The sequence below is a fragment of the Salvelinus sp. IW2-2015 genome, linkage group LG6.2 (assembly GCF_002910315.2).
Source record: "Salvelinus sp. IW2-2015 linkage group LG6.2, ASM291031v2, whole genome shotgun sequence".
Taxonomy (NCBI): domain Eukaryota; kingdom Metazoa; phylum Chordata; class Actinopteri; order Salmoniformes; family Salmonidae; genus Salvelinus; species Salvelinus sp. IW2-2015.
Window position 1 is genome coordinate 3,039,872 of NC_036846.1, and position 20,036 is coordinate 3,059,907.

The 20,036-nt window shown below is 43.3% G+C and overlaps 1 protein-coding gene across 6 annotated transcripts in view; it reads left to right on the plus strand.

Moving 5' to 3' along the window:
• Nucleotides 1–20,036, plus strand: part of dlg3 (discs, large homolog 3 (Drosophila)) — a 129,676-nt gene that overhangs the window by 46,691 nt on the left and 62,949 nt on the right. For 2 of the 6 annotated variants that reach the window (XM_070444191.1, XM_023989889.2), the window contains exon 1: nucleotides 1,171–2,374. The exons of 2 other annotated variants lie outside the window; for them this stretch is intronic. In XM_070444191.1, the coding sequence (XP_070300292.1) occupies nucleotides 1,997–2,374 (378 nt within the window). In that variant the 5' untranslated portion in view covers nucleotides 1,171–1,996. Of the gene's footprint in view, nucleotides 1–1,170; nucleotides 2,375–20,036 lie in introns of those variants that run through there. 2 more of the 6 variants (XM_023989883.2, XM_070444190.1) reach the window with 1 other exon arrangement.

Here is a 20,036-nt window from a genome sequence, read left to right on the forward strand (position 1 = left end):
ACTGCTTTGTGCAAGCTTATGAATTTATCTCCAACTAAAAATCATAACCACACACATAGAAAATACATATCCACCCATACTCTCTCTTCCTGTCTCTCTTTGGCATTCTCACTCACTCTCTCTCTCTCTCTCTCTCTCTCTCTCTCTCTCTCTCTCTCTCTCTCTCTCCCTCTCTCTTTCTCCGCCCACTCGAAAGCCCAAGCGTGTAATCGTGTTTGTTGCGTACACATGTGTTGATGTCATCATTGTGAACATGTGAAATATTTCCCCCATGGTTCTTCAGTGAGCCAATGGTTCTTAGATGTACTGCACTAGTCTCTACCTGTCAGTAAAGGGCTCTGGTCGTCATGCTATGTTTCATCTAGGTGTTCAGAATGATGTTATTCAATGTTGTTCAAGGCCTGCTGAAAATGTAATACATTGGGTATCGGCAGAAGAGCTAGAGAAGGATTTTTAGTATGGTGATTTGTAGGCACCCTTTATTACAAGACAAAGCCTAATAATGGTGATACCTTTTAGTATAATCACCCTATAATTTTTTTAATATACTAAATGCAATAGGATTGTCATGTGAATGTGAGTCGCAACCACACCCGTTTCATTATTACATTATGTCTAGATGTTCAGAGCTATACATGACATTAGCCCTGAGGGTGTCAATCAATGGCACAAGACAACAAAGCTCCCACCATTGAAACAGAGATGACCATAGACACCTAGGGACCAGTCCCTGGAACAGGGCTGTAAATTGGAGGTTGCCTGTTGGATTTTGGCTGCATTGGAACGAGGAAAAACATGGATTCGAATGGCAGAGGATCCCCACTGAGGGTTGGAATGAACAGACGGAGAAAGCGGTTATGATCTTTCCTGTCTTTTACTTCCAAACACAGCCCAGTCATATGGAGGAGATGGACAAATGTGACTAGGTTACAGTCATTGCATGTGTGAGGCAGTGTCTTTCCTCTCTAGGCAGTGAACGGTGTGGTTTAGGTGGCGTGGCCCCTTTAAGAGCAGCCAGTGAAGCGCTCAGTCCTGTTGGTGCTGCTGCTGCTGATGGCAGTACTGCCAGTTGATTGGCTGTGGCTGTCAGGGTTGAGGTGCTGGAGGGATGCTGCTACGTATCACCCTCTCCCCCTCGCTCTCTCTCTTGTGCTTTCTCTCTCTCTTTCGCTCCATCTCCCTCTCGCTTGCTCGCATCCCTCTGTATAATCCACATCTAGGGCAGGCAGGCTGAGAGGCAATCCAGTGCTCAGCTCCTCTCTGCAGGCTGAGAAAAGAGAGAGAGAAACAGAAAGAAAACACTGCTTCTCAACACAGGAGGTGAAACAGGAGGAAGAAAACGGGTTTGGAAAAAGGGAAGAGAAATACAGAGGAAGATTTCATCTGAGGATATAATTTATATATATACATATTGTTTATATATATATATTTGTATACACGCATATAGATATTTATATATATATATATACATATCTCTGTATATATCTGTGTATTTGTGCTAGTCGGTTTATATTCATATTTTTATATGTATGTGTGTGTGTGTAAATATATATAATATATAAACAAATGAATATATATATCTATGAATTTATATACATATCACTGTGAAACAAGAGCGGCGAGAGGAAAATTCTACCATCGGGGCTGGTCTCTGATTGTGTGATCATATACAATATTTTCAATATTATTTTCTTTGATCTTCTACGTCAAGAGGAAGGAAGACTACATACTCATTTAGAATTTTGGGGTTTTCCTGTTGCTACTCCCCCCCTCCTCCTCGCTCTTTTTTTTTTGCATCTGAGGGGAATGAAGAGAGGAAAGTAACAGGATTTGGAGAAAAAAGGAAAATCAGTCGAATTGCTGTGATTAGTGTTATTTGCGTCAGTATTAGCGCTCTGCGAGCCGATCGCAGCGTGCTGCGTGTGATCTGAGGAGGCAGCAGAGAGAAAGTGCCACACCACGCCGCTCAGCGCAGCACAGCGCCAGCACAGCCAGCATGCACAAACACCACCACTGCTGCAAGTGCCCAGAATGTTACGAGGTGACCCGCATGGCCGCCCTGCGCAGGATGGACGCCCCTCAGTACCAAGAATGGCAGACCGAGCCCTATGGATACCCGGCCGGGTACGGCCCCGGGGGCGGGCAGACCTTACCACAGCCTCCAGCCTCGGGCGGAGGAGGAGGAGGAGGCATGGGAGGAGGAGGGGGCACTCTGGGGAGAAGTAAGGGCAAGATGATGTCTTCCGGGGGTCCCGGAGGCCCAAACCCCAAGSMRCAATCCAAGGGCGGCKCCAAGGTGAATGGCAACAKRMCRGGTGGTCAAGCAGGTTGGTGGCCGGAATGCACCTGTTCCAACCGGGAGTGGTACGACCAGGTAACTACCTCAACCTCCTCAGCCGGGCTTATGGCCTTCTATCCCACGCCTCTGGGGATTAGGCAGAGGGGCAGTGGGTAAATGGGATTTGTTGTGAGGTTGTTGGGTTGAAACAGACATGTGTACACCTTTTTAGAGGTGCTTATCTGTCTTGTTGTGCTGTGGTGTGGTAGAGAGCAACCTGAGCTCTCTCATATGCACTGCTTCATCCCAGCTCTAATACAGATTATCTGTTCATACTTATTCATTCATTTAGGGAGTAGTGGGCTGTTTCGTATTAATTTGTCTACCATGCAGAGCAGGCCTAGTGTTCTATATTCACTTCAACATAAGAATGGCATGCCTTAAGATCAGATGGGAACGAGTATTGCTTATTTATTGCTTTTCATCAAAGGCCTATGTTAACATCACAGACTAAAACAGCCCTGCATTCGTTTTCATTCAACAGCCACAGAGAGTGTAGCGGCGATCGAGCAATATTCATTGGCTAAATTATACTAAAGCCGGCTCATTACGCTGCAATGCAGACACATGTTTCTCCTCCATCGGCCCTTAACAAAAATAATTTTTTCCTGACATATATGAAGCATGTTTCTCACGGATGAACTACTGAAAGGGTTGTCTCTCATCTGGCAGATTTCCTGTAGAGAGAGAGAGAGAGAAGATGAGATGAGGAGGAGAGGAGGGGGAGAATGAGGAGAAAGACAGACTCCATTAGATGGCTTATTTCTGTATGTGGCTGGTTATTCCTTAAATGATGTACATTGCTCTGCGATGGAGGGTTGGGTGAGATGGAGGGGTTGGACCAAGCTGACTGACTGATGAAAGGGAAGAAGCGTCCATCCTACTGGGCGGATATGATACTGTAACTAGGACCATTTAAACCAGCACATGTTTTATATTCTCCATTTACCATTTCCTTTATCGTCTCAGGGGCCTCTATTGTCTCAGTCTTGACATTTCTCTTTTGACTAAAGCTAGGAACACAATCTGTAATTAGGCAGGGTGCGTGTGTGTGTGCGTGCGCGCACGAGAGTGAGCTGGGGGTGGGGGAAGGGCCACTGTGTGTGTATGAAATGGTTCTCTGTGTATGTGTGTGTGAGTCTGTTTAGTCCCATAATATACACGGTGTTCGAAGCTACTGTGTATGTGTGTGAATTTATTTGAGCAGAGAGCATAAGACGGCAGGAGAGAGAGACAGCGTGGGGGTAAAATGGAGGCTGAAATCTCACTGGTAATGTTGGAGAAATTCTACTGAGCATAGATGAACAGCAACCTAACTGATATTACTAGCTAGAGGTTTCATTTCATTTGCTTCCTTGACATTGTGCTGTAATAATAATCTATTGTATATTCTAACCAGTCCATATCCACCGTCAGTTGTGCCCAAGCCAATCAGGCAGATTTCATTTCTCACGTTTAAAACCTCACGGCAGTTTTGATTACGTAAGCATTTTCGTGTCGATTATTTATTTACCATCAGTACAAATATCCTCCTGCCAACTGCTCATTCCCAGCGTAAATGTAATGTCTAGATTGCAAATAAATTGGAGCCAATATCTCATGTGAAATGTTTTTCAGCCTCTCATTCATTTATGTAGTGGCTTGTCAATTCATGCGAAGGGGGTGGGTTATTTGGAGCATGCATCATCACAACTTAGCCACAGCCTTTGATAGATGAAATCAATGGAGCTAAAATGATTGGTACTGCTACTCTTTTGTCATCCTGTCAGAGGATCTTTGGGATGGTTTAATGCCTAATATACTGCATTTACACATTATCACTGGTCTTTATTAGGAGAACGTCTGGGTGTACAGAGAACGTTTCAACGTGTGTAAAATACAGCATACAAATCCAAACAGTGATAATCTGCAATGTAACCGGCACAACATCACCGGACATACAGAGAAAGAATTAGTGATGACAGGAAAGAGAGGTGAAAACGCTAATGTAGAAAAAGAGAGCACTAAACCAATAAAGACAGCCGGCCTGGAGAGGGGGAGGAGATTATGTAAGAGGAGGCAGTTGGTGGTGCTGAGAGGGGATGCTCAGAGAGAGAGAGAGAGAGGGAGCCCCATGGCTCTGTGGACAAGCATCTGTCCCTCAGCCTCCTAAAAGGCTCTCTACAGGGTCAGGTTTTAACCCTCTCAGTCTCTAGTACAGCATCAACACAGCACCATCCACCTCTGCTTGCTGTGGGCAAAGCACAGCCTTGGATGGACGTTGGAGCATCTCTGTTCCCCTCAGTCCCCACTGCACATCCATGGGTGGGAATTTCCCCCCTCCCCCACCACCATTCGCAGCACTCACAAGACACCAGGGCAGGCATGGACATGTGTAATGCTCATATTATACACAGTCACACAACCACACTGATCTTTCTGATACATGCATCTTTTGGAAGATTTTGGGGAAACTGAAACTGTTATTAGTAGTCATCCGACATAATCTCTCAAAATAATACATGATTACAGTTGGTTAACATATTTTCATATCTGGGTTTTTTCAAAGGATTTTGATAGCCAGAAGCGTTCCATAAAAAGTTCCTAAAATGGCTAAGAAATTGTTCCAAACTAACCAAAGTATAGTATGTTACCTTCCATTTAACCGCACGTCTTTGTTCTCCTCCCTCCCCACCATATCTCCTTGAAAGCAAGATTACAGTCAATGGCTATTGTCAGGGGGTTGGTTAAGTTAATTATGGATGGATGGATGTACATGAGGCCAGTTGGGATTAAAAGGAGCATTTCCTTTAAACATGAGCAGTTGAATTTCCATTTGAGAGATGAGGAGACCCTGGCCTAATGGGAGGCTTCTTCACTCAGAGCTCTCCCTCCCCCCTCAGGCTCCAATCTGTCTGTGTGTGCTCTCCAGCTCTGTGCCTATGATTAGCTTGAAATATTAATTGGTTTTTACTTTATTTATTATGAGCGAGATATTACAATTTTTCCAAAATGCCCTCCCAGTCCCCCATGCTCCGTCATAGGTCTATTGTTTACCAGATCATTGGTGCTCTGTGGACGTACAGGATCACTCTAATGCATGAGCGTTGAGTGTGGGCTTACATCATGAACACTCCCATAGGTGGTTTCCGGTCGAGAGCCTTCAGGTTTGGATCAGAAATGTCTCTTGGCCTCTCTCTTGCTGGGTGATCACGGTTGTTATTCCTGCTCGCTGAAACTTTGGCTCGCTCTCCAATGTCTCCATTTTCGACGATCCGACCACCAGATGTTTCTACAATAGTTGAATAGTAAATAAACAGTTATTAACAGGCTTTTAGTCCAAGTTTTTCTTTGATGGTTATATCCACATATCTGGTGTGTTTGCATCATGCCACATTTCTTCAAGGTTAGTACAGTATGTGGAATCTCTGTGCGTACAGCAAATACATACATTTTCTTTGTGCGTTTTTGTGTCAATGTGATGAGACTTTGTCCATTTTGATGTAATTTTCCAGGCCTCTAACAGGGTCCAGCCCAAGGAGTATTACAGGAGACGACTTACAAAGGTGTTTTACCCAGATGTCTTGAACTCAGACCCCTGTTGTGATTTAGACAGCCTACATCTGAACGCAGGAATGTTCTCATCAGATCAAGAGGAATTTATCTCTGAGCTGATCTCAAAATGGGGAGCAAGGATGAGGGGATGTTGGCATGATAGGCTATGGCTACACTACACTGGGACTGGAGCGTTACAACGTCCTTATTACAGGAACATGCAAGAAGGACAAGATGTATGGCCTTTTCATGACATGTATTCTGAGGAAGAGCCTATTTGCATATATATTGGATGTAACGTTACATGTCAGCGTTCTCATTGGCTAATATTCCTCTCTCTGATGGGGAAGATACTGTATGTCCCATCTATATGACATATGTCAGCAGATATCCAGCGTATCAGGCTGTCACTGGGGCCTCTGAGCGAAGAGGATGGGATAGGATGGATGGATGGATGGAAGGGAGATGATGGGAGAAGGGAGCATAGGAGAGGGGGGGGGGGGGGGGGTTAGTTGGTTGGTTTTTGCTGTTTGTCTGGCCTGAGATGTCAACCCTGGGACATGTACAGCCAGTAATAATGCATAGCTTTCTAACAGTACATCTGGAGTGGTACAGAGAGAGGTAAGAAACAGGAGCAGCTAGGATCCTGGTGGTGAGGCCTGTCTGCCAGTGAGTGTAGTGGAGTTGATTGGTGGGGTGCTGCCTCTCCTTTTTAGAGAATGTTGATCACAGGCCGCCCCAGACAAATATGGGGTTGGGGTGGATCCCAGAGGGGCCAAACCTCCCCCACTCCATCCACCCCATTATCTCTGGTGACTCTTAAAGGCCAGACAGCTTGGCATTCAGAGAATGATGTCATTCTAAATGCAGTGTGTGTCTGTAGAAAGGGGGGGGTGCCTGTTTCTGACTAATCACTGGGGCTGAGTGCTGGGCGGATGCTCAGGGGTTACAGAACTGGATGTCCAGAGTCAGCTTGGTGTCAGACAGTGTGGGATGTTCTGTGCTTGGTTTGATACTTTGATACTTTGGTTTGATACTCTGAATTCCTACACACTTTTGTGTTAATCGTAGCTTTTGCAAAATGCAATTGCTACGTTGTGCTACTTTATATAGTACATGAGACTCGTGGGATCTCAGCCTTGAGCATTTTGGTGTGATAAAACATAGAAGAGTAGGTCAGTCTGTATGTCTTTGCTGCTGTGTGCACATAAAGCTGTATTGGGTAAACAAAATGGATACATTTGACCCTAATATCCAGTACAGTGTATTCAGGAGGGACACAGCGTGGATCCAGATATGTAGGAGGCATGAAATAGATACTGGAGCCAATTGTGGGATCCTACTCGGTCAGCAAACTTTGGTATTGTATAACCTCCATACCAGGCTAGCCAGCAGTGCCCTGCCCCGTGGGAGGAGAGTCGTCCAGCTAGCTGACGTGGACCAGTGCAACACAGTTACTCCATAATCTTATTAGCTATGACAATCTGCTAGTCTGGTTAACGGCCATGAGACTTTCTCCCCTGTAAGTCATTTCTATATTGTATTCATGCCTTTCAGTGGCTGGCTGCACACTGATGCTCACTTGCAGTATCAATTGTCATTGGACAAGGACTTGTGGATAGTACCTGTCCAATCTGTATTAATATCTATCTATATGTCTCCCCTCTCTGTCTCTTTGGATTTCTTCTACACCATCACACACACACACACACACACACACACACACACACACACACATACACATACACGATACACATTACATACATAAACATACATACATACATACATACATACATACATACATACATACATACATACATACATACATATCTCGAACAGACCTTTGCCTAAAACAAAATGTACCGGACTCATAAAGATTCAAGGGAGGAGAGCTGCACGGTGAATCACTGCAAATGCACAGTGAAACAGAGGGGACAAGGTGTGCTGCAATATTTATGTGCACTTTTACAAAAGTAAACTTTTTCTACACCTTTAGAGGGGGCAAGGATTCTGTGGTTGAGAAGAGGCCGGCACAGATGTGGACATCAGAGTGACGGGGATCGTTTGACAGCTATTAGAAAAGTAGTAGAGCTTGAACAGTCAGGTGTGTTGGTCTAACAATGACCCTGGACTGGATCCTAACCTCACCTCCCACACCTCCTGTAAAAGCTGCTGCAGCCCCCATGGACTTGCAGTACTTCATTCACAGAGAGGTGGACCTGCTTTGTTTCAAGGTTAGGCTTACTGTAAATATAAATATTCTACTCAACATATAATACAAATATGCTTCTCAGATGCAACCAAATCTGCAGTATATGTTTATAAAAACTTATACTGCAGAATTGAATGAAATGTGTATTGGTGTGGGCTGTTTGTACTGCATGTACATAATGTGTGTATACCGGCTTGCCTGCTTTCTGCCATGTATGGTGAGGCCAGGCCATGTGATCCGAATGCTGTTTGTCAGAGCCCCTGCCTGGGCCCAACCCTCTGCCTCTCCCAGCCAGCTAGCCAGCCAGGGAGGAGAGGAGAGAGGGGAGGGGAGGGCTGTTTGTTTGCTTGCCTGCTTTGTTTTATTTAGGGGGTTTTGCTGATCAAGGTAGCGGCTGGCCTAGAAACGGGAATGTGCTGTGCAGTGCTGTACTCCTGATTCAACGATGGGACCATCGTTCCCTTGTTCTGTCAGGAAGATAAGGGAGGAGGAAGAGGCCTTTCATTGGTTGATGATGGGGGGACACGGTCACATGGTCTCGCCCCCCTACTGCTATAATCTATAATGAATAATATGTACAGAAAACAGTGCTGTGTGATTTATGTATGGTACTTCTAGCTTCAACAGTCATCTCCTGTTGCCTTATCTGGGTTCTATTCCTCTATTGCTCTTGGCTGGGTATGCTTCAGATCGCAGCACTAACTCCTGGCCAGAGCGTACTAGAACACCCACACACTGCCACGGGACTGCATGCATCACATCGATAACGCTGAAGACTGGGCCTATCCCCAAGCCTTCTGACTCCTCTCCTTTTTTGTGGGTGTCCGTGGGCGCTTTCAACAGCGCTCGGGCTATTGTTCCACTGCTCGTAATTTTAGAAACGCAGCTCTGGCTCCAGTGGAGGCATGTATTGTATACTGTAGCGGTGTAGACAAGGGCCTGCAGATCTGGAATATTCTTCACAGTAGAGTGTTGACTGGATGCTGTTATTCATGCAGTATTGTGAAGCTGTTGTCGCCAAACATGTTTTTCAGATGAATATTGAGATGCAGAATGAAGACTAAATGCTAAAGCGGGAAGAGCTGAAATGCACAGACTTAGATGTCTTTTCCCATTTTCTGGAGAGTTGTGTCTTGTGAGTAGAACATTTGGCGATGCAGTCAGTGCATCTCTTCCCATGTGTAGCGTAGTTACACTGAGTGCCATCTGATCTCGCTAATGCATTATCCAAGCAGCCCTTTAGCCATTTGGTCTGCTGGCCTCCATTTTTTAAATATTWTTTTTCTAGTTTTCTTTTTTTRCCCGATCATCCTCTCATCTCTTCCTCTGCCTTCTGTCTTTCTCATGCATTGTCCGGATCAAAAGCTCCAATCAACTAGCTACATGGTGTGGGTATGTTTCAGCAGGCTGCTTCAGCTCTGTGCGTCAGTATAATTAGCATAGCTTTTCTCTGCCATTTTAAGAGGATGTGCACGAGGTGCTGCTTCATTAATATACAGCCGCTATGCCTTCAAAACAATCACGTCTTTTATCTTTGAAGTCGCACTGAATACGTAGTTTTTTTCCCCCATCGAAATGAGGCCTTGAACAAATTGAATGCATTAAACTAAATGATGAAGGTTGATCCGTAGTTGAAATACGTGGATTCCTTTTGACAAATCTAACAATTAAACTGTGGAAGGTCTTTTTGAACCTGCTGTTGATTGCACATCTGTTTAACATAGAGCAATTGGTTTCAATTATTCATGTTTTCACCGCAATTCCAGTAGTGTCGGTGTTTTTCATTGCTGTTTCGATTGGTCTTAGTCACTATGCCTCTGAAAAACCACTCCGAATGGGATCAACACAGTACAAGCACCATATAGTCACATACAGAAGCATATGTTTGCCTGACACTGCGCTCTCCCTCCATCCCTCCTCCCCCTCTCCCCCCTCCCTCCCCAGTGAAAAGACATACAGTATGTCTATGCTAGAGCACAGACCACAGATCATCCTTTAACAGGCCCCTGGTTCATTACATTATCAGTTATTATTGCCCAGTGGATATACAGTATACTGTGTCTACCCATTGAGCTTAATGTGCTTAAAAAAGTATCTCCCCCTCCCTCTCTCTCTGGGAAATGGAGACAGATATCCCCAGCCTAGAGAAAGAGACGGAGAACGAGATAAAAACAGATAGAGAGAGCGCAACTTGACCCGTTCCTGGTTCCAAACAATCCCTTCTTAATATCCTACTTCTCATTGCACTGTAGATGTGGTACACCGGCCTTGACATAGCTTTTTCTGGATTTATGACATTTCTTTTCCCTCTGTGCATCTAGGGTGTCTGTGAATATGCCATATTTGAGGAGAGGTTGGTGGCCGTCTGTCTTGTCTACACTGTATGATTGCAGCTCTCAAACTCATATTTCCTTTCCTCCCCTGGATTTGTGTTAGTGCCTCGTACACTGTAGTATTACACATAGTATTTTACTGTGTTCAGTAAGACCCCTAAGACACTGCCTTGCCCAATGTCTTCAGACTACAGAACATGAGCAATACTGTATACGAATATATTTTATCTCCATTTTTTTATTCTGCTGAACATACATTATATTTGATAACCAGCGTCTGGTGTCATCTCTGCATCTCTCCGTCCCCTGACTGTACTGTAGTACTGTATTTAAGCTTTAGCACAAGCGGGGCCTGTCCAGATTACATGGTGGATTACCATAGTACGTTATCAAAGTTTCTAAGTAGTACATGGTCAGCAGGCAGCAGCCCAACGTTGGAGCTGGCAGGGCTCAGCGGGCCATACACAGCAGAGCAATAAGAACTTCATTGGGCACTGATGTAATTGTCTTTATGCATCAGTGTAGCGCCTCTGCTGCTCTGTGCTATTGTATAATTTTTTTTATGACTGGCGGCCGAGTCAAGGCGCCCGTAGGTATTTGGGTTGCGGTTGATTTATAAGCATTGGAACTATAGAACGTTGGCGGTTGGCACCCTTACTCAGTGTAGCATTACCATGTCATCTTTATACTAACAGCACAGCAGCCATCTTCTGGCCATTACTTCAATGCTAGGAACCTTAATGTCCAAGATTTTTTTTTAAACAACATAGTCTAATGCCAATCCTCAACCTTGGCTATAGTTGAGGTGCGATCAATGAATTATTTGAAATCTTAGTGAGGTTTTGAGGCCCATCTTTACTGTATAGAGTTAGTCTGAAGAGCTAGTCTTAGGAGAGACTATATATACACTATATATCCAAAAGTATGGGGACACCTCTTCAAATTAATGGTTTTGCCTTTTCAGCCACACCCGTTGCTGACAGGTGTATAAAATCGAGCACACAACCATGAATCTCCATAGACAAACATTGGGAGTAGAATGGCATTACTGAAGAGCTCAGTGACTTTCAACGTGGCAACGTTATAGGAATACGACCTTTCCAACAGGTCAGTTCGTCAAATTTCTGCCCTGCTAGAGCTACCCCGGTCAACTGTAAGAGCTGTTATTGTGAAGTGGAAACGTCTAGGAGCAACAACGGCTCAGCCGTGAAGTTGTAGGGTCACACAAGCTCACAGAACGGAACTGCCAAGTGCTGAAGCGTGCAGCACTTAAAAATCGCCTGTTCTAAGTTGCAACACTCTCTACCTAGTTCCAAACTGCCTCTGGAAACAACCTACCCAACTTTATGAGCTAACACACGACTACCACCTGGAAACACCACAAGTATGCACTTGACATACAATAGGAATTTATTAAACTTTTAAAACATTGCAACTGTGTGAATGTTCACTGGTTGCCAATTAGGCCGGGTGTGAATGTTCTGACAGCCTAAAACCTACCCAACCAGTCGGAATACAATGGGCATCAATCTACTGTTGATGCTCCATGAGCAGGTAATTAAAGGGATAGTTCGACATTTTGGCAATTTAGCATCCTCATAGATTCCATTTTATGTCTCTGCGTGCAGTTTGAATGTGATAGCGCAATGACTGGAAGTCTAAAGGAACAGCTAGCATGCTAGTTGTTCCTGTACGCAGAGACATAAAAATGGTATCCATGAGTTAATCTGTCTCTGGGTAAGTAGATAAAAAGTGTGACATTGTGTCAATTAAGCCCATCTTTCCTTTAAAGGAAAATTCCACCCAAAAAACTATAGTTTGGTATTTGTTTCATTAGTCCATTCTTGACATAGTCCCAAAATGTTTTGCTTTTCAACACCTACGTTTTCAATATATGTAATAGTTTTGGGACTATTTCAACAATGGACTAATTAAACAAATACTGAAAGATAGTTTTGGGGTGGAGTTTTCCTTTCAGTATGCTAGGTTGAGAGCCTATGAAAAAGTCTGTGAGAGGGTTTTGTGCATGCAGGAACAGTCATGTATGTTTTTTTTACATAGTAGTGTAGGTTAACAGGAAGAATAAACCAATATCATGATATGCCTCGCTCATGTCGATATCAAACATATCACATAATATCAAATCAAATGATCGATATTGGTCCCCACCACTTGCAAATACAGTATAGGCCTGTTGTCTGTTATTTAAAGTTAACTATGGCTCTTTAACCTCAGGCTGATAGTGTCCTCTTGAAACCTGAGTCCCCCAAAACTCATTACAAGTGAAGAAAGGGCGGTGATGCTTAAAGAAGCAGTGTTTCAAAAGAAGAAAAGCAGTTTATTATGTGATATTAGTCATTGTGATTTTCAGAAGGGCTGCTTCAGGAAATAGGAAAAGAGACTTGAACTCCCATTAAGCCTTTGTAATAGCAGATGCCCCAGTGGGGCTCTCTAAATGTATATTTGGAGCAGGAAAGCCACGGCTGGATGGGCTTGGACCTGGGATTCGTTGCCTGATCTCAGTCATCTCAGTCTGTCTATTGGCCCATGGTAATGTCACAGAGCTCAGGCTCCTAGAGCTGGTCACTGAATGTGCAGGGATATTTGTGTCAATGAATCACATAGATGATCAACGATCAGTTGAATTCCCTGATCATTCATGGGTCTCAGTATCACTCTTGCCAGCCTTTTACAAAATGAAAGATTCACTGAGGGCAACTGCGTGATGTCTAAGCACTAATCTTAGCCACCGTATCTTGGAGATGGCCCTAATTTGTAGTTGAACTGAATTACATAATATCCTAGTACATATCCCTGTGTTAGAATAAGTAAGGCAGTAATGTTGAGCACTGCCTTCCCACACATTAAGTCATAAGACGTCTTCAGCTGTGTCTCTGTCTGTCCCTGGGGCAGAGGACCTTGAGTAGAGGAGGGGAGGAGACAGTGTTGCCATGGTGCAGTCTCAACCAGAGCTGTACATTAGCTCTGCTGCTCGGCTAATTACGGAGAGAGACTGCAATGTTGATGCGCAGGCAGCAAGACAGGCAAAGGCCTTTTTTAAGCAAAGGATTTTTTGATACTGCATAGATATGGAGGACATGTAGTACACATGTGTAAGTTACACATTTCATAAATTTTATTTTATTTTACAAACATGAATGAGGATTTACTTCAGATGTATTTGAAGGACAGAATCAAATCCCATATGTCTTACTACCAAGGATGCTGTTTGAGGTAGAGGCAGCTAGTGGAGGAGTGAGGAGCCATTCTGGTTCTAGTAGTGGTGCTGCTTCCCTCTCCCCTGGCGTACCACTTGTGTAACACAGAGAGGTCTTCCAAACAGCCGAGCCCAAGAGCCTTGCTGTGAATAGGCTGCTGGAGAGGCTGCAGATCATGATCAGCCAGTTTAGAAAACCCAATATGGGCCGCTGTGGATTAATGTTCCCCATTTTAAAATTCCAATGATGTAATCAGCCAAATCCAAGCATTGCATTTTCTCACCGGAATATCTCAGAGCCCGATGACGCGACTGGTAGGGATGGGGGGGTTGGCCAGAGAGAGAAGAGGACGGAAGGAGGGGTGGAGGGGCTCGGAAGCGAGAGGAATATTGCAATATTAGGCCATGCACTTTGAACCCCGGACTGTCATCTCCTGTGGATGCTGTGTCCGCCTGGCAGGCTGACCAGATAATGCCATGGTTACATGGGGTTGCACTGCAAGTTACAGCGCGTTATCAAAATGAAGCCAATGACACCATAACGCCAGATTGCTCTCTCTTGTGCCCAGGAGACGAAAAGCTGTTAGAGATTTGGTCATTTTGAAAACTCATCCTAGCTAGAATGGCCATGGTGAGTATAGTATTCAGCATATTTTCATGTCTGTTATAACAGATCCTTATTATGTTTCTACTGCAGTTGAATACTCCAAATGATTGTTATTCTTGATGTTCAGGTCATGACCCTCCTCTGTGTTGTGCAGATATAAAGACCTCCATCTATACCTCTTGTCTAAGCGTCCTCAGAGGGTACTAGTGATGAGCTGCTGGAGTCCTATATTGAATTACAACAGAGTTGCTTCATGGGAGATTCTTTGACATGCAGAGGATTTTCATTAAGCCAATGTTAGCATAGTAAAGGAATTATATAGTTTATCTTAACCTTCTTGTACTGTATATTCAAATCTTGATTTACATTTGAGTATTATCAATAATATACTTTTGAATATTTATATTTTCTGGCTACAGTACTTCACAGTATCTAGTGCTACGATGCTGTGTGGTGCTCTCATGTTGTTTTCCATGGTCTGACTGAAGGCTTCTGAACAAAGGCCAGTCCTTACCATCGGATCAGAGGCCTCTATGCTGAAAGGTTACAACTTCAAAGCATCTTGTTGTCTGTCTGTGCTCTGATCAGTGTTTGCGTCATATGTCCATGCCCAAATGATGGTTGCTCTGACTCTGATCTGCTCTGATCTGTGCTGAGACACAGTCCTCCATGAGGCCTGTGTGTCGTGATCCAACCTGAGGTGTTCTGCAGGAGAAGAAGAGACAAGAAAATCTGGGCCCTCAACAGGAGGCAGATTGGCTTGGCAATCCCCAAAGTGATACAAWCGTTTGAAACAAAGGACCCTTTTTTCCCACCGCCGTTTCATTTGGCAGGAAATACACCAGCATATGGACAAACGTGCTCATGAATGTATTCATAATTGTGCATTAGAAAGTACTGCCACAGTTTTTGTTGCCTTATCGTTTTCTACTTTACTGTAATTCTTCATCACTTTCAACACCTTCGCGCTTTGCCAGCCAACGTGAACGCGGGCAGGGCAGGCAGTGAATGGAGCTGTGTGTGGGTGTTTTTGGAGTCGAGGAATAAAAGACCTGCTGAGCCCTGTGGGCCATGATGACTGGAGGGGAAAGAGGGGAGGGGAGCTGCTGGGCTGTTTGTAGTGCCACAGGGGCGCCACCTGGGACCGGCCTCTGCCTGCTCTCCATCCTCTCTCCATCTTGGCCAGGGTCAGAAGTGGCTCTGTCATCTGCACTGGTTGTTTTAACAGTAGATCAAAGATGAGCCGTGTGTGACGACCCCTTAGTCCCACATGTACAGTGTACTTCCCCTACCYACCAACTGGCTCCCTCTGCTTCCCTCCCCATCTCCCCATGGCTCGCAGGTTCAGCTTAATGATTCAAATGATGGTCTTTTTTTAAAGAAACAAATMAATCATAATTTGTTTTGGTGCTTTTTTGAGCGGACAGTGTTGTTGTGTTTATATGAGCGGTACTGTGTCTGGTGGTGCTTAGGCAGGGATGGCCTGGAAGGGATCAGCTGGCCCTCTGCCCCCGAGTGACACACCAACACACTCAACGGTCAAAGGTCACACTGTGTAGTGCCAAAATAAGCTGTCAAAATAAGGCCATCATGTCACGAAACACTCACTCGTAATCCTCATCATCACAGAGAAACAGCCCATGTTCTATGATCAGAACACAACCATAGAATCCTGTATTTCATATGTCGTTGACTATGGATGACAAAACATTATTATAGTCAGCGAGCTTCAAAATGGCAGCGTAGTGCTGTACACTGTCGCTGGCACTCACTGAGAACAGGCAGAATCCCAAACAGCACAGAAGTGTTGCTCTCAGCTTAGCAACAAGGGGTAGCAACCAGCCGAGAGAGAGCTGCCTGCAAGCTAGCATGCTGCAGAGACCTCTGATGTAGAGGGAGCATTTTACCCCCTCCAGATCAGTGCCATGTTAATGGGTTTGAGAGTGCATCCACCGTTTTTGTATTGTTATTATTATAATAGTAATAATAGTTTCTAGTAATAATAATTCTCCATAACAACGTTATGACGCACATCTGTTGGTGGTCATTTTAAGCAACCCYTCAATCAATCTGACATCTATCTGAGGAGTGGAGGAGCCTGTTGCAGTCAGACTGTGGTCAAACATAGTGCATTACATAGGGAAAATAGTGTGCCAATTCGGACACGTTCAGTGTAATAGTGAGTGGAAATGATTAGAGCAGACTGACGGACGGCGGTGGGGCAAGTAACCTGGCACCAGTAGCATCCGACAGACAGGGGTGGGGTAGATTAAATTATCAACCCAGATTCTTCTGATTCTCTCTCCATACCGCACAGCGTAATCCACAGCCCAGGCAGCAGCTGCCACTGCCCCAGGCATCCCAAAAAATAAACACTGACCACACATAGACAACACTAATACAACACATGGACAACCCTAATACAACACATGGACATCCCTGATACAACACATGGACAACCTGCTTACAACACATGGACAACCCTAATACAACACATGGACAACCTTCCTACAACACATGAACAACCCTAATACAACACATGGACATCCCTAATACAACACATACTCAAACCCTAATACAACACATGGACAACCTTCTTACAACACATGGACAACCCTAATACAACACATGGACAACCTTCTTACAACACATGGACAACCCTAATACAACACACGTTTAAATACAAGCTTACATGATCGCATGGACACACACACACACACACACACACACACACACACACACACACACACACACACACATGTAAGCCATAGCCTACACGCACCCATGAACACACCCATGCATGCACTCCTACACATATACACACTTGCATGCAAGCCTGCATGCCTGCGTTTACGCTAGGGCTGGGAATTTCCAGGGACATCACGATACTTAGGTGACGATACGACATGTATTGCGATTCTCACGATTCTATATGTATTTCAATTCGATACTGTGATTTTATTGCGATTCGATGCTTCAAACATATTGCTCACCATATGTCTGCTGCAGAGGGACAAGAGAGAGCCATGAAAAAAACGACTTTTGATCAGTCATGGAAAAAAAGTGCTGAAAACAAATTGGCTCACGATTTAAAAAGAAGATGGAGAACAAGAAAAATACTAGAGTTTTGGTGCAGGTACAGCCAACTAGCGCAAAAATAATATTGCAATATTGTCACAATAATACGATATATATCGGCCAAAATAATACCCCGATATGTAACTGTATCGATTATTTTCCCTCATCACTAATTCACACATWCACACATACTCACACACACATTTAAATGCAAGTCTGTATTCACACATGCGTGCATCCACTCATATACACACACATATATGCTAGCCTACATACAGTATATACTGTACATGTACCATCACCACATACAGTGCCTTGCAAAAGTATTCAGACCCCTTGGATTTCTTCACATTTTGTGTTACAAAGTGGGAATCAAATATATTTGATTGTTCTTTTTTTGTCAACAATCTACACAAAACACTGTAATGTGGAAGAAAAATTCTAACATTTTTGAAAGATTAATAGAAATGAAATAACAAAAATATAGTCGTTGTATAAGTATTCAGCTCTTTGAGTCAATACATGTTAGAAACACATTTGGCGTTGATTACAGCTGTGAGTCTTCTTGGGTAAGTCTATAAGAGCTTTGCACACCTGGATTGTGCAATATTTGCCAATTTTTTTATCTTTTCTAAATTCTTCAAGATGTTGAGGATCATGACTAGACAGCAATTTTTAAGTGTTGCCATAGATTCTCGAGTAGATTTAAGTCAAAACTGTAACTTTGCCACTCAGCAACATTCACTGTCTTCTTGGTAAGCAACTCGAGTGTAGATTTGGCCTTGTGTTATAGGTTATTGTCTTGCTGAAAGGAGATTTCCTCTCCCAGTATCTATTGTAAAGCAGACTGAAGCAGGTTTTCTTCCAGGATTTTGCTTGTGCTTAGCTCCATCCCATTTCTTTTTATCCTGAAAAACTCCCCAGTATTTGCTGATGTCAAGCATACCCATACTGTACCATGATGCAGTCACCACCATGCTTGAAAATAAGAACGCAGTTACTCCGTTGTGTTSGATTTGCCCCAAACATAAGGCTTTGCATTTAGGGCATAAAGGTTATTCCTTTGCTGTGTTTTTTTGCACAATTACTTTAGTGTCTTGTTTCATACAAGATGCATGTTTTGTAATATTTTTATTCTATATATTTGTATTCTTCTTTTCACTCTTTCATTTAAGTCATTATTGTGGAGTCTCTACAATGTTGTTTTTGTAACAGTATTTTTATTGGAATTTTACAATTTTCACCCATATTAAGAGATACAACAACAGAGACAAAGCAACAAAAAAAACAGCACTCACTTACACATACCTGCGCATATATATATATATATATATATATATATATATATATATATATATACACACAGTATACCATATACATCTACATACACACCCAATACATACATACACATACACACCCATACATACGTACACCATTTTCCTCTCCCCGCTCGGCGCTTCTCTCACCCCATCCCTATCATTGGGCGTCCTCTCAGATACATACATTTTAAACAAACTTAAAAACAGAAATTAAACAAAAAAAGCTCAGTTTAAACTAAGAAGTTAGGTTCCACACATGGAACGTACAGTGTAATTCTGAAATATATAGATCACCACCATTCTAAGAGAATCCTTGCAGCATAATAGCTGATACCTCAGGTTCTAGGTAATTTAGATCGGGTTCCCATACTTTGTAGAACTGATCTGTTTTAGAATGCAATGTACATGTCAGATATTCCAGAGGCACCCATTCAAATAGTATCTTATGCCAATCTTTAATAGAAGGAACCTTATCACTAATCCACTGTAAAATGATGTTTTTCATCGCTGCAAAGGTAAGGATGTTGTAAAGCCTCCTCTTACCCACAGTAGTAACATGCCTACTAGGGAGACCCAACAGTAAAGAAACTGGGTCCAATTCTAGATCAACCCCTAGGATCTTTTCAATTTCTTGCAGAACACCAGACCAGTATCTTTGTATTTTGGTACATGACCATAAACAATGTGTTATGGTGCCTGTATCAGTTTTGCATTTAAGACACTGAGGAGAAGAGGAAGAGGGGCTAAAAGCATGTCTGCGATTTGGGGATATATGCAGTCTGTGTATTATTCTTAATTGGATTGCTCTAGTACGATTACATATAGATATTGTTTTTGCATATCTCCAAATGTCCTCCCACATCTCTTCATCAATAGTAACAGACAATTCTTTCTCACACACTTGTTTCACCCTCTGTTTGTCGACAGCAGAAAAGGACCTTAAAGCATCATAAAACAGACTTACAGACATTTTCCTTTGTGGGAAAAAAAGAATTCTTTCAATGACAGACATATCAGGGTTACCAATTAAGGTGGGGGTCTTCACAATATAATGTCTTACTTGTAGGAAGCGGAAAAAGTCCTGCTTTGGGAGTCGATATGTCTCGACCATCTGCTCAAATGACAATAAAATCTTATCAGCAAGTAAGTCATTTTGTCTGCGTATGCCCTTATTAAGCCAAAAGTTAAAGCCAGCATCCAGCAATCCTGGACCAAAATCTGGGATGTTAAGAATTGGGGTAAGAGCAGAGGTTAGTTTGGACCTTCCCAGGAAGCGTTGAACTGACCTCCATACTTTGAGTGTGTTAAGTGTAATAGGATTATTGCAGTGATCTTCTACAGACTTGAAACTTCTGAAAAATAAAAGATCCTGTAAGGGGTATTTTGAAAGAGAAGTCT